The sequence below is a fragment of the Bos indicus genome, chromosome 21 (assembly GCF_029378745.1).
Source record: "Bos indicus isolate NIAB-ARS_2022 breed Sahiwal x Tharparkar chromosome 21, NIAB-ARS_B.indTharparkar_mat_pri_1.0, whole genome shotgun sequence".
Lineage (NCBI taxonomy): Eukaryota > Metazoa > Chordata > Mammalia > Artiodactyla > Bovidae > Bos > Bos indicus.
The window spans coordinates 24,789,736-24,802,693 of record NC_091780.1 but is presented as its reverse complement, the minus strand read 5'-3'; the positions used below and the strand labels follow the sequence as shown (position 1 = coordinate 24,802,693).

At 53.2% G+C, this 12,958-nt stretch overlaps 2 protein-coding genes and 1 pseudogene across 4 annotated transcripts in view; 2 read left to right on the top strand and 1 right to left on the bottom strand.

Annotated features, from left to right (window-relative positions):
• SH3GL3 (SH3 domain containing GRB2 like 3, endophilin A3) overlaps positions 1-4,663 on the top strand; it is a 117,002-nt gene extending 112,339 nt beyond the window's left edge. For both annotated transcript variants that reach the window (XM_070775218.1, XM_019983991.2), the window contains one exon: positions 3,021-4,663. In XM_070775218.1, coding sequence (XP_070631319.1) covers positions 3,021-3,082 — 62 coding nt within the window. In that variant the 3' untranslated portion in view covers positions 3,083-4,663. The remainder of the gene's footprint in view (positions 1-3,020) is intronic.
• Positions 4,664-8,488: 3,825 nt separating this feature from the next.
• ADAMTSL3 (ADAMTS like 3) overlaps positions 8,489-12,958 on the top strand; it is a 380,959-nt gene continuing 376,489 nt past the window's right edge. For both annotated transcript variants that reach the window (XM_070775206.1, XM_070775210.1), the window contains exons 1-2: positions 8,489-9,029; positions 10,475-10,577. In XM_070775206.1, the coding sequence (XP_070631307.1) occupies positions 10,509-10,577 (69 nt within the window). In that variant the 5' untranslated portion in view covers positions 8,489-9,029; positions 10,475-10,508. The remainder of the gene's footprint in view (positions 9,030-10,474; positions 10,578-12,958) is intronic.
• LOC109575102 (6-phosphogluconolactonase pseudogene) lies at positions 11,277-11,849 on the bottom strand (annotated as a pseudogene).

Below are 12,958 nucleotides of genomic sequence, written 5' to 3'. Positions count from 1 at the left end.
AAAGTGAAAGTGAAGTCGCTCAGTCGTGTCCGACTCTTAGCGACCCCATGGACTGCAGCCTACCAGGCCCCTCCGTCCATGGGATTTTCCAGGCAAGAGTACTGGAGCAGGTTGCCCTCCCTCTTGAGCCTCCCACCCTCTAAGGTGAAGCGTTACAGAGTGCCCGGCTGGGCTCCCTGTGCTATATAGCAGCTTCCTGCTGCCCCACCCACTAGTTATCTATTTTACACATGTTATGTAAATCGCTACAGCCACTATGTAGAACAGTTCGAAGATTCCTTAACAAACTAGGAATAAAAGTACCATCAGTTCAGTTCAGTTCAGTTGCTCAGTCATGTCCAACTCTTTGTGACCCCATGAACCACAGTACGCCAGGCCTCCCTGTCCATCACCAACTCCAGGAGTCCATCCAAACCCATGTGCATCGAGTTGGTGATGCCATCCAACCATCTCATCCTCTGTCGTCCCCTTCTACTCCTGCCCTCAATCTTTCCCAGCATCAGGGTCTTTTCAAATGAGTCAGCTCTTTGCATCAGGTGGCTAAAGTATTGGAGTTTCAGCTTCAACATCAGTCCTTCCAATGAATATTCAGGACTGATTTCCTTTAGGATGGACTGGTTTGATCTCCTTGCAGTCCCAGGGACTCTCAAGAGTCTTCTCCAACACCACAGTTCAAAAGCATCAATTCTTCGGCGCTCACCTTTCTTTACAGCCCAACTCTCACATGCATACATGACCACTGGAAAAACCATAGCCTTGACTAGATGGACCTTTGTTACAGTCCCACTACTGGACATATACTCTGAGAGAACCATAATCGAAAAAGACACATGTACCCCAATGTTCACTACAGGACTGTTCACAACAGGTGTGAACTTTTCAGGAAGTTAAAGGTGACTTGTTAAAGGAATAGTTGGTGCCTGCCTTTGTTTTCTTTTTCTTACAGTTTAGCCCTTTGATGAGTGACTATTTTTCTGAAATGTAGCCTGTACTTCCATACATCATAAACTTAATGTGATGAACAAGTGCATTTGTAGATAACCTGGGTTCACGAGCATGAACAAAGCCCTTGCAGTGACCCTGTGATCCTCTCAGGCCCTACCAGTGTGAACAAAACTGTACCAGACTTATGGTGTCTTTTACTTCTTTTGCCTTTTACAGTTTTTCTGTAGCACCTTTAGGCTGCCAGTATCCCTTTTCTGAGTAGGGATTCTGTCCCTTTCTAACTCAGAGCCTCTAATTTAGTCTTGAAAACTAGATGAACAAACCTGTTAGAATTATGTGCAAAGAAAGAAGCCATAGTCTTGAATGAGGCCTAAGTATTTGCTTGTATGCAATAAGGGTGGCTCAGATGGTAAAGCGTCTGTCTACAATGTGAGAGACCTGGGTTCAATCCCTGGATTGGGAAGATTCCCTGGAGAAGGAAATGGCAACCCACTCCAGTACTCTTGCCTTGAAAATCCCATGGACGGAGGAGCTTGGTGCAGGCTACTATCCATGGGGTCTCAAAGAGTCGGGCACGACTTCACTTTCACTTTCAATAAGCTTATGGGCTTTCCCCTGGCTCAGTGGTAAAGAATCCACCTGCAATTCAGGAGAGGAGGGTTTGATCCCTGGGTCAGGAAGATCCCCTGGAGAAGGAAATGGCAACCTACTCCAGTATTCCTGCCTGGGAAACCCCATGGACAGAGGAGCCTGGTGGGCTATAGTTCATGGGGTCGTGAAGACTTGGACATGACTGAGCATCAAACACACACTTACACACAATCAGAGTATGAGATGCAGGTAAAACAGTCAGGTCAACCCCTTCCTAGCCTAGAGGCCACATGAAGTTAGCTTTGGGTCTGGGGCCTGGAGAGTTTGCTGGCCCTGAGACGGGTCACCAAAATCCAACTCCATTCCTTTGCAACACTTTGGGGGACTAAAGCTCTCCCCTGCCCAACCCCAAAGGTTTGGAGCTTTCTAGAAAGTCTGTCCAACACCACCTCACTCTCCTGACAGAGATTCTGACTGGCTCAGACCTCCAGTGCTATAGCAGTATGAAAGCCCAAGCCTCCTGCCTTGACACGATGGATCTAGTACCTCTAAGAAGTCCTGAAATCATGGATCTCTAGGTGCAGGACAAGAGCAGAAACCAAGAACGAGGCTGTGCCAGTGCGCACAGAGCCCCTCGCCAAGGAGAACCTTCACTCTTGTCACACCTCTTCCCAAGGGCTTTTTTTTTTTTCCTGCTTATGAGGCGGGAGACTTGAACACTTTTTATGAAGCAAATGTGTGTTCCAAAGATGGGCTCTGGACATACAGGAAACTACCACCTCTAGCTGAGCTTGTTTTCCATGTGGGGTGGGGAACACCTGAGAAGCCAGGTGTGCTAGATGCTGTTGGGGCAGATGCTCTGTCCAAACCCTCGTCATGGGAACATACACCCATCTCCCATTTATGTGAGTGTGGCAGTCAGGGGCTTAAAGCCAGGACCTTCTCTGAAGCATCCTCTTTAGCTTATGAGAGTGAGGCAGGAGAGAGATGGGCCCTAGGCTGAGCTGCTGGAGTTCCTCCCTGGTGGACAGATGCCCCAGAATAGCAGGAGGGAGAGAGGAGCTTGAGTTCTGCCCAGATAAGAGATAAAAGACCACATATTCCTCATTCTCAAGGTCTAGGAAATCTTCCCAACTACACATGTGCAGAAAGGCTGCTCAAAGGTGAAAAAGGGAAGGGCCACCACCCCATAGTAGCTGATGTCAACCCACCCATAGGCCTCTTCACTAGAATCCATCTTGGTTAAGAGAGTGGGTCAACCTGGGAGGGTCCTGAGATGTACTATATACAGACTTAGAACCAGGCAAAGCAAGACGACTGGCCAAAGGAAACCCAGAAGAACTGCCCCATAAGTGACTCAAACTACCACGAGGGCATGACTCTCAGTCTATGAGCCTGTCTGTGTGTCTATCCACACGTACCCTTGTGCACAGGCTGTCTCTGCTCACCACCCACCCCTATTTGTGTCCCTTGCTCCCTTCCAGGTCTTTCCTGTGAAAGCACTCCCCGGGCAATCTCGCACCTGGAAGACACCATGCTCACCTAATGTTTCCCCATTGGATCCTCCGTGCCTTCTGCAGTCAACTATAACTTCTCTAGGATTTATCTCCAAGGGCTCCTGTTCACCAAGCCTCCAACACAGTCTTGAGCATGCTTCCCAAGCCCATCTACAAGACCCGCAACCAGAAACAGTAATTCTGTTATCAGGAACAAATTCAGGCCAAAGCCCTGACGTGATGTCACTTCTCAGGGTGAAATCCACACATACCCCAAGAGCAGCATCACTGGTAGGAACTTCCTGGTCCTCTCTGTATGTTGTTGTTGTTTAGCCACTAAGTCGTGACCGACTCTTTGTGACCCCATGGACAGTAGCCCACCAGGCTCCTCTGTCCATGGGATTTCCCAGACAGGAATGGGTTTCCATTTCTTTCTCTACCTCTCTATATATCTCTGATACAAATGTTGCATTGTTGTGTTTGTCTGGTTGTGGTCAGTAGGCGATGCTGGGAGCATGGTTAGGAAACTAGACGGATAAGGGAGACTGGGAATGCAAGAGAATGGATTTTAGGGAGGAAACAGAATTTGGTTTCTTAGACTTCTCTAAATTGAAAGGCATTGCCTTTGTCCCCAGGTGGTGGGGGTTCTCATGAGGGGAGAGTCCAGGAGCTAGGCAGTGAGGGTCTGAATCCCACCCACCCCACCTCCCCTCCCCCACCCACCAGAGAGAGATTGGTTCTGCAGTCCCACCCTGTAGCCTGATCAGACAGATATAGCTTTTAGGGGGTTCATTCCCTTCTGTTCTTACCATTCCCCAATCTTCCCCACCTCCATGTCTTTGGCAATGTCTTGTTTAAACACTGTGGCAGGTTTCAGGGGAGAGGGGAGTGGGTGGCAGGGGGAGTAGGTACAGAGACTGAAGGATGGCTCTGTATTTATACTTGGGTAGAGTGATGGAAGGGAGAAGGCAATGGCAACCCACTCCAGTGTTCTTGCCTGGAGAATCCCAGGGATGGTGGAGCCTGGTGGGCTGCCATCTACGGGGTCACACAGAGTCAGACACGACTGAAGTGACTTAGCAGCAGCAGCAGCAGCAGAGTGATGGAGGAGAGCTCTCTGGGGGTGATTAGATGGTGAATCTGGGGACAGGACCTGTGAGGTTCAGCCCACCCTCCCAGACTTGGGCAGTTTGCTATCCTAATGTAACAGGAAAGAGCATGCCTGACTCCATGTTGGATCTATTTCTTTTAAGCTTTGCTTCCTGTTGCTTTTGGTACTCTCATCACTAAAAGGATGCTGTCTGTGGCTGTAAGCACACATAATGGCCTGCCTCAGGGAACCCTGCCCCTCTGCCTGATGTTAAACTAAAGTACCTTTGTTCAGCTCCCAGGGAGATACCCTGACCCCTGAAGAAATTAATACATCTTCTCCTAGCTCCCCAGCGCTGGCCAAGCCAGGAGATATTCTGCAAGGCCCATGGCCTTTTTACTTTACTTCCTCACCTCTTCCCTCTCTCTGTTCTATAAAAGAGACTGGCTTCCAGACCCCATAAGATGGTACTCTAGAACTTTAGTCCTCCATCTTCTCGGATGCCTGGCTTTCTGAATAAAGTCACTATTCCTTGCCTCAACACCTGGTCTCCTGATCATTGGCCTGCTGTGCGGCGAGCAGACAGAGCTTGGATGGGTAACACTAACTGACAGTGCCTTAACGGCACTCACAGGTCTGACGACTCAACCCACCAGGGTGAGCAGGAAGGGGAACTTCCATCAGGGAACTGGTGATGCTTTGTCTTCTGCTTTTCACCAGTTCCCTGATGTTCTCCCAACTGTTCCTTGAGGGGGCTCATCTGATGTTCCCTGGCACTTGTGGGAGAGAAAGGCTCATCCCGGGCCTCCTCCTTGGTGTGAGCAGTCCCTGGAGGCTGACTCCAGAGTCAAGAGTGTGACAAGAGACATGAGACAGGAAGTCCCCGCTGAGCCATTAATACCTGAGAGCCCAGCAGCTCAAATGCTTCCAACAACCCCACCCGCCTCCACTGCAGAAGCCTTCTTGGTGCCTTCCAGAGTCAGAGCGAGTGACCGGCTGCCACTGCACAAGCATAATCTCTCTTTGAATTCTCCATTTCATTTGGAATATTCATGTGATTTTTGCTTTATTTTGGAGTGTGAATGACGTGAGATGCGGTATTGTCTAGTTGCTAAGAACATGTGGTGTCTAAACCTTTCTCTACATCAGTCTCCTAGTTTGTGAAGTGGAATAAACATGATACTTACCCCATAGGCTGGTGTGAAAGTGAAAGTCACTCAGTCTTTTACTCAGTCTTTGTGACCCCATGGACTATATAGTCCATGGAATTCTCTAGGCCAGAATACTGGAGTGGGTAGCCATTCCCTTCTCCAGGGGATCTTCCCAACCCAGGGATTAAACCCAGGTCTCCCACATTGCAGGCGGATTCTTTACCAGCTGAACTACCAGGGAAGTCCAAGAATACTGGGGTGGGTACCCTATCCCTTCTCCAGCAGATCTTCCTGACCCAGGAATTGAACCCGGAGCTTCTGCATTGCAGGTGGATTTTTACCAGTTGAGCTACCAGGGGCTGGTGTAAGGACAGAATTAATACCAGTGAAGTACCTGGAACAGAGTCTGATATATTGTGTTTGGAATCATTATTCCTCAACCATACCTTGACGGGCATCCCAGGTGGCTCAGTGGTAAAGAATCCGCCTACCATGCAGGAGACACGGGTTTGATCCTAGGTTATGGAAGATTCCTTGGAGAAGAAAATGGCAACCCACTCCAGTATTCTTGCCTGGAGAATCCCCATGGACAGAGGAGCCTGGCAGGCTACAGTCCATGGGGTCGCAAAGAGTCGGACCTGACTGAGCAATTGATCATGCAGGCATGTTATGCTCAGCTCAGGCTTTGAGTTTACACCTTGACAGGAGAAGCACACACAGTCAATCCTCATTATTTGCAGATTCCATATCTGCGAACTTGCCTACTTGCTAAAATGTATTTGCAGTCCCCCAAATCAAGATTTGCAGCACATTCATGGTTCTTTCGGAGAAGGCAATGGCAACCCACTCCAGTAATCTTGCCTGGAAAATCCCATGGGTGGAGGAGCCTGATAGGCTTCAGTCCATGGGGTCACTAAGAGTCGGACACGACTGAGCGACTTCACTTTCACTTTTCACTTTCATGCATTAGAGGAGGAAATGGCAACCCACTCCAGTATTCTTGCCTGGAGAATCCCAGGGACAGAGGAGCCTGGTGGGCTGCTGTCTATGGGGTTGCAAAGAGTCAGACACAACTGAAGCGACTTAGCAGCAGCATGGTTCTCTGATGAGGGGTGAAATTTTGAGTTGCCCGATACACATGTTCCTAGCTCAAGTTCATCCAGGCCCCATGTTCCACCTTGTTTCAGCTCTCATACTGTAAACAAGCATTCTCTGATGGCCTATTCAGTGCCACTTTTACTCTTTTTTTTTTCCCCCTTGGTGATTCTGTTGTTTAAAATGGCTCTCAAGAGCAGTGCTGATTTGCTGTCTCATGCTCCTAAGCAGAGGAACCCTGTGATGTGCCCTGTGGAGAAAACCCTTGTGTTAGAGATACCTGTGAGATAAACTTATTTGGGCACAAGTTGTGGGTTCAGGGTTAATGAATGAATAATATATGTTAAGAAGTCTTTAGAGCTTCCCTGGTGGCTCCAGTGGTAAAGAATCCTCCTGCGGTGCAGGAGATGTGGGTTTCATCCCTGGGTGAGGAAGATCCCCTGGAGAAGGGAATGGCTACCCACTCCAGTATTCTTGCCTGGAGAATCCCATGGACAGAGGAGCCTGGTGGGCTACAGTCCATGGGGACACAGAAGAGTCAGACATGACTTAGGGATTAAACAACAAGAATAACAACAAATATGTTTTTAAGGGGAAACACACATAAATTAATGTTATGTATTGATTAGTTGACAAGAACGTAGCTCAGAGGCTCAGTCGTGTCTGACTCTTGGTGGCCCCATGGACTGTAGCCCACCAGGCTCCTCCATCCATGGAATTTCCCAGGCAAGAATACTGGAGTGGGTTGCCATTTCCTTCTCCAGGGGCTCTTCCTGCCCCAGGGATCGAACCCAGGTCTCCTGCATTGCAAGTGGACGCGTTACCGTCTAAACCACCAGGTAGCTTTTTAGCTCAGAGGCTGGCAGGAGTTGAATCCTGTGCTTTCCCCAGGAGCAATGGTTTGGTATTCCCAAATTCATTTTAAATTTCCTTTGACTTTATGAGAACAAAACTGACATGGCAAATAAGGAGAATCAATTGTACATGGCTGCATTCTTTCTGGTTTAGCCCAGCCTCCCCTGCACTTAGTGACCATCTCTCTGCCCCCTTCACACTGAACGTCCGCTGCTCACTTCCCGAAAGATTCCAGTCATTTTACCTGGAGTGGAGGGACAGAGGTCCTCCTCTGGGCCAGAGGAATTCCCACAGTAAGGAAGGGAAGATGAGGGAGGTAGACAGGCAGCACCAGCTCCTCTGGGTAAAGCTCTGCCACCACCTGTAAGGTACCAACCACAGAACAGGCAGGAGACAACCTTCAGGGCTGAACAGTGGAGCCTTTAGAGAAAGGAGATGCGGGCTCCAGCCCTGACTTTGCAACTCACTGCCTACAAGTTATGTGTCCCTTGGGTCTCAGCTTCCCCACCCATGAAATGGGAAGAATGCTACTAACACCACGGGGCCCTTGTGAAGACGAGCTGCACATGAAGAGCTTGGCATGTGGCTGGCACACACTAGGCACCCAAGGAAATGGGGACTGTGAAGACTTAGCCCCAGGCATAATGAGACTTCTCAAGCCATCCCGAGGCCCTTGGATTCATACCTCTGAGATTAGGTCAAGGCTAGGGACAAGCAGTCCACCTACTTCTCACCACCTCCAAGAGGAAATTCACCCCACTCCAGGTCCCTGACACCGCCACCCCAAATCTCAGACCTGGGTACCCCAGGGTTTGGGCAGCTACGCAGCTCTGTTACCCAAGCTCGGCTCATAGCAAGAGGCACCAGGTCGCTGGTGGTCCCTGGTAGCCAAGGGTCCGAGTGAGGAGCGAGCTCACCGGAGTCCACTGGCCCAGGCCCAGAGTGCGCTCTGGGCGCCGCTGGAGGTGAAGGCGGGCAGGCCGGGAGGGGCCACTGGTCTCTGACTTTGGTCATGCCTGGCCGGGAGCGCCGGAGGCTCGCAGGCACGAGCCAGCGGTTCCGGGCAAACCTCCGTGTGGCCGCTGGGCCTGACTTAGCAGAGTCGGCGCCCGGGCCCGGGCGGGGCGGGCGGAGGCTCGGGGAGGTTGGGGGTGGGGGGTGGCGATGGCATCCCCGCTCCCGGCTCCGGCTGAGGCGGGGCGTCCCGGCTGGCTCGCAGCTCAGCGGCCGCCTTTCCCTGCGCGCCTGCCGGCGGCGGCGGTGGCGGCGTCGGCAGTCCCGGCTCTTGGCACCACGCCTGGCGGCCGGCCCAGGGCGAGGAGTGGCTTCCAGGAAGCGGGCGGAGGAGCGTTCCAGCGGAGTCTCGCCGTCACCGCAGCCCCGCGCGCTCCGAGCCGCCTGGCTCCCGCCTCTCACACGCTCCCTTCGAGCCCGCGGCGTCCCCTGCACGGGCGGAGGGCGCGGGGTCGACACGAGGGCGGGCGGGCGCCCGGGCGCGCCGTGCACTTGCCGGGCGGTGCAGGTGGCGGCGCGCGCCCTCCGCTTCTGGGCCGGGGCCAGCGCCGCGCTCCGCACGCCCGGAGGGGGCGGTAGAGGCGGGGCGGCCCCCGTCCCAGCCCCATTTAACTTCTCGGCGGCGGCGGCGGCGGCGACTGCGGCGCCGCGGGCTGGAGGCCGGCGTCGGGGAAGGTACGGGTCCCGGATCCCGCACGAGGTGTGGACCGGGCTGCTCCCGTCCGCCTCTCCACAGCGCGCGCCGAGCCCGCACCGCCCGGCTGCACGTCCCGGACGCTTCTGTGGCGCCAGGTGGGTGCTCTGAGCTTGTCGCCCGGGGGCGGGAAGGCTCTTCCACCGCGGGTGTGTTGGGGAGCAAGACGGCGCAGTGGGGTTGAGGGGCTCCGAGCGGCAGGGCACGACTCGGTTCCCGGGAACTTCAGGACCCGGGCGCTCGGCGAGGCTCGGAGACCTCTGGCCAGGCAGGCTCCGTGGGGTCCAGTGGTTTAGGGGAGAGACATTCGGGGACGCTTGAGCGTGAGGGAACTCCACCGACTTGGGGAATCTTCGGATTGGGGGCTTTCTAGGTAGAAAACGGGCTGACAGCAGCTAGTGGGCTCGGGCGTCGGAAGGTCCGGCCGCTTGGCAAGCGGGTTGCGAGCGTCTAGAGCGCCAAGGGCTGCGCGACGCGCCCGCCGCGGCCAGTGGGCGTGCGGGACGGGGACGCAGCGGGGGTGCGGGGACCGCCAGGCGGCGGATACTCGGAGGAGGAGTGCGCGCTGGGGACGGCTGGTGCGAACGAGCGAGGCGGGCGCGCAGTCCCAGGACCCCGCACTGGCCGCCTCCCTTCGGCCCAGAGTCGCCGCCTCAGGTCGGAAACAGCAGCACATTTGCGGATCGCATTAGGCCAGGCCCTTAATGCTTTCTCCAGATGGAGAGAAGCCACCGACCCGCCCCCGGACACCAGCTCGCCAAGGCGCCCGCGAGGCGAAGCGAGAGGCGAGGGTGACCTCGGCTTTTCGGCTTTTCCAGGCTCGACCCATCCTGATTTCCCTGCAAACCGTCAGGAGGACTCTGAGGAAAGCCCCCGCTGCCCTCCAGCCTCCCGCTGGTTTGCTCTCACCTACCTTTAGGAGATTGTGCTCTTTGGCTTCTCCAAGGCTGTACCCTCTGAACCCCTCCTCACTCAGCTCTTTGGCTGCAGGGCGGGGGCTCCGAGGACGATGAAAGGTGTCTTCTGGTGGGGAAAGCCTCGAACTAGCAGAAGACCTGCATACCAGTCCTAGAATGGTCACTGTCTTGCGGTGTGATCTTAGGCAGGTTCCTTCCCCTCTCTGGGTTGGCTTAGTAGGGCTTAGACTTATTTGTGCCTGAAGTAGCAGAAGCTGGCAGGTGCCCTAACCCTTGGCTCCACGCTGGCTTCCCTGAGTCGGATGCCAACAGCCACACCCTGCTGCTGACAAATGGGCTGGGAAGTGGTTGGTGCAGAGATGGCTTGGCTTTTGGAGGGCTGGAGGTATGGGCTGCACCGTGCAGGCGGGTCTAGCTGCCCTCCTGACTTTGATATGGACTCCTCCTAAAGACAGCCCCAGACAGCCTGTACTCTACTGTAGGTACCTCCATCCAGGGCCAACACAAAGCTTTCCAAGACAGTATGTGGGGCTCAGGGTTACTCCCTCTGTTGATCTGGTAAGTCATGAATGTTGCCACTGCTGGGTCTGGAGCTGAATGGAAACCAAATCTTTTCTCCTCTTTAGGCTACAAGTGAGACACCCCCAGGAGACCAGCTCCATGGCTTCCCGGAAGAGCCCCTGGTGGCTGCTAATGTGGCTGGTCTTCATGCACTCTGCCCTCCTGCAGGTAATAAGATGGGGAAGAGGAATGGTGGGCTACTCAGTTTACTTAGGAGTATTATTCTAAATTACCTAAGTTGTAGTCTGACTGATGTTAATCGCATACCAAAGAGAATCTAATTTTGTTTCTTACCTCCAGCAAATGATATTTCTCATTGCCTTAGCTGTAAGAATAATTCAATCCCTTGCGTCCTCTCTGAGTCCTAATACCACAGTGGATACTATATACAAGGGGTGACTTGGGGCTGCGATGGATCCTTTCTGTTTCAGTCTGGAATGGCTGTCTGCATGTGCCCTGGAGAGGCACACGGCTGCTGGAGGCCAGGGCATGATGAATGGGCAGAGCCCAGGTTCTGGCCTTGGTTCAGCCACTAAATAAGTATTCTGTGTGTACGTCCATCACCACATACTGTTCTGTAGTTCTTTTTGCTCTTTCTTTCTCCCTGTCTTCCTTTTTTCCCCTTTCCCTCCCTCTTTCTTTCTTTATACACACAAATACTCTTTCTAATAACTGAGTCACCCAGAGTCACGGCACATAGCCTGAGCCCCCGGCAGCACTGGTGGCCTCACCCTTTCAGCTTCCACTGGCACAACACTGCTTTTCTAAAATAAAGTCTGTAGTGAGCTGGCAGCGGGTCCCAGCCCCTGAAGGCCTCTGCCTACTTGGGCTGTGCATAGTCTCAGCTGTAGCATCTCTTGGTGCTGGTTACAAAGTGGAATACTTCTTGAGAGGCAAGGTCAGGAGTTGGGATGCTGCCTCTTCCTCTCCCGTGCAAAGCTGGACCAGGGTGGTGGAGACTGGTTTTCCTCCTCATCCTCCCAAATGTGCTTTAGAATGGCTGTCTTGCCTGCTCCACTGGCCACGAAGATGACAGTTCTAGCTGTGTTCAGCAGGGAAGTGTGAGTGTCCCGTGCTGCTGAGGTGGCTGGGGGATGATTCCTGATCATGCAAGAGACTGGGGTCTGGGAAGGGTGAGCAGAGGGCTGCCATTGGGATCTACACCCAGAATCAACAGATTGAAAACTGGAATGGAATCCCTTAGGAAGGCCAGTCTCAGCTTCTTGGCGCAGTTCTCAGCCGCTGCCTCCACAGGCAGCTTGGGGTCAGTGGTGACCACTTGGCTGGTGGGGCTGGGCAGCATGGCGAGCAGGTGGGTCCTGTAGAGGCCATCTGGGTTTTCGGATTGCTGGAGGGGAAGGGCACGAGGTGCTCGTTGGAGAAGCCCAGTGTCCAGTGAGGAGGCTGGTGCACCTGGTGGGCAGGGCAGCAGTGGCCCATGGCTCACAGCCCCCACATCCAGATGAGGATGCCAGCAACAGGCCAAGTGCAAAGCTGCCCACTGTACCACTGGTTGTGCCAGCAACTGGCCCGGCCCAGCTCCTGCGGGCTCCGGAAGATGGAGTGGAGGCCACCAGTATGCCTGCCTTATGCAGCCTTTCTTTAGTCTCTTGTCTTTCCCACCAGTCTGCGGGGGACAGCTGTAGCACTGTATCATCATATACTTTCTGGGCAGACGCCAACAAAGGAAGGAAGCTTGCCTTGCCTGAGAGGCAATTGGGAATAGCTAAGACTGTGGCAAAGTTGATGGTACCTTCTCCATCTCTTAAGGGCAGCCTCTACTCAACTCCAGCCTTCATTGCCAAATGAGAGTGCAAACTCAGGATTGCTGGATCACATTGTTGCTCAAGATAGCTGGTTATCCAGACCTCCTATGCGATCTCCCAGTTTTTAAAGGGTTGAAAGCCAGACAAGTATATTTGTAGACTGGATTCAGCCAAGCAGTTTGTTGATGATTTAGGCGCTAACTCGTGTCCGACTCTTTGCGACTCCATGGACTGTAGCCCGTCAGGCTCCTTTGTTCATGGGATTTCTCAGGCAAGAATACTGGAGTGGGTTGTCATTCCCTTCTCCAGGGGATCGTCCCAGCCCAGGCATCGAACCCGAGTCTCCTGCATTGCAGGCAGTCTGCTGCATTGCATGTGGATTGTATGTGGATTCTTTACTGATTGAGCCACCAGGGAAGATGCAGAGCAAGATTTCCTGGCTGTCCAGTGGTTGGGACTTCGCCTTCCAATGCAGGGGGTGTGGGTCTGATCTCTGGTAGGGGAGCTAGGATCCCACATGCCCTGTGACTGAAAGACCGAAACATAAAACAGAAGCAGTTTTGTAACAAATTCAATGATGACTTTAAAAATGGTCCACGTCAATAAAACCTTTAAAAAGTAATGAAGTGCAGAGCACATCTAAGTATTTTGTCCTGAGAGCTGCTGCGAACCCATACTGCATCCTGTGTGAATTAGAACATGCTGGTCCATTCAGTATCTAGTGTGAATTAGAACAAGGCAGCCCCTCCCTGATCATGTAACTTGTCATCACATGGCTTAGTG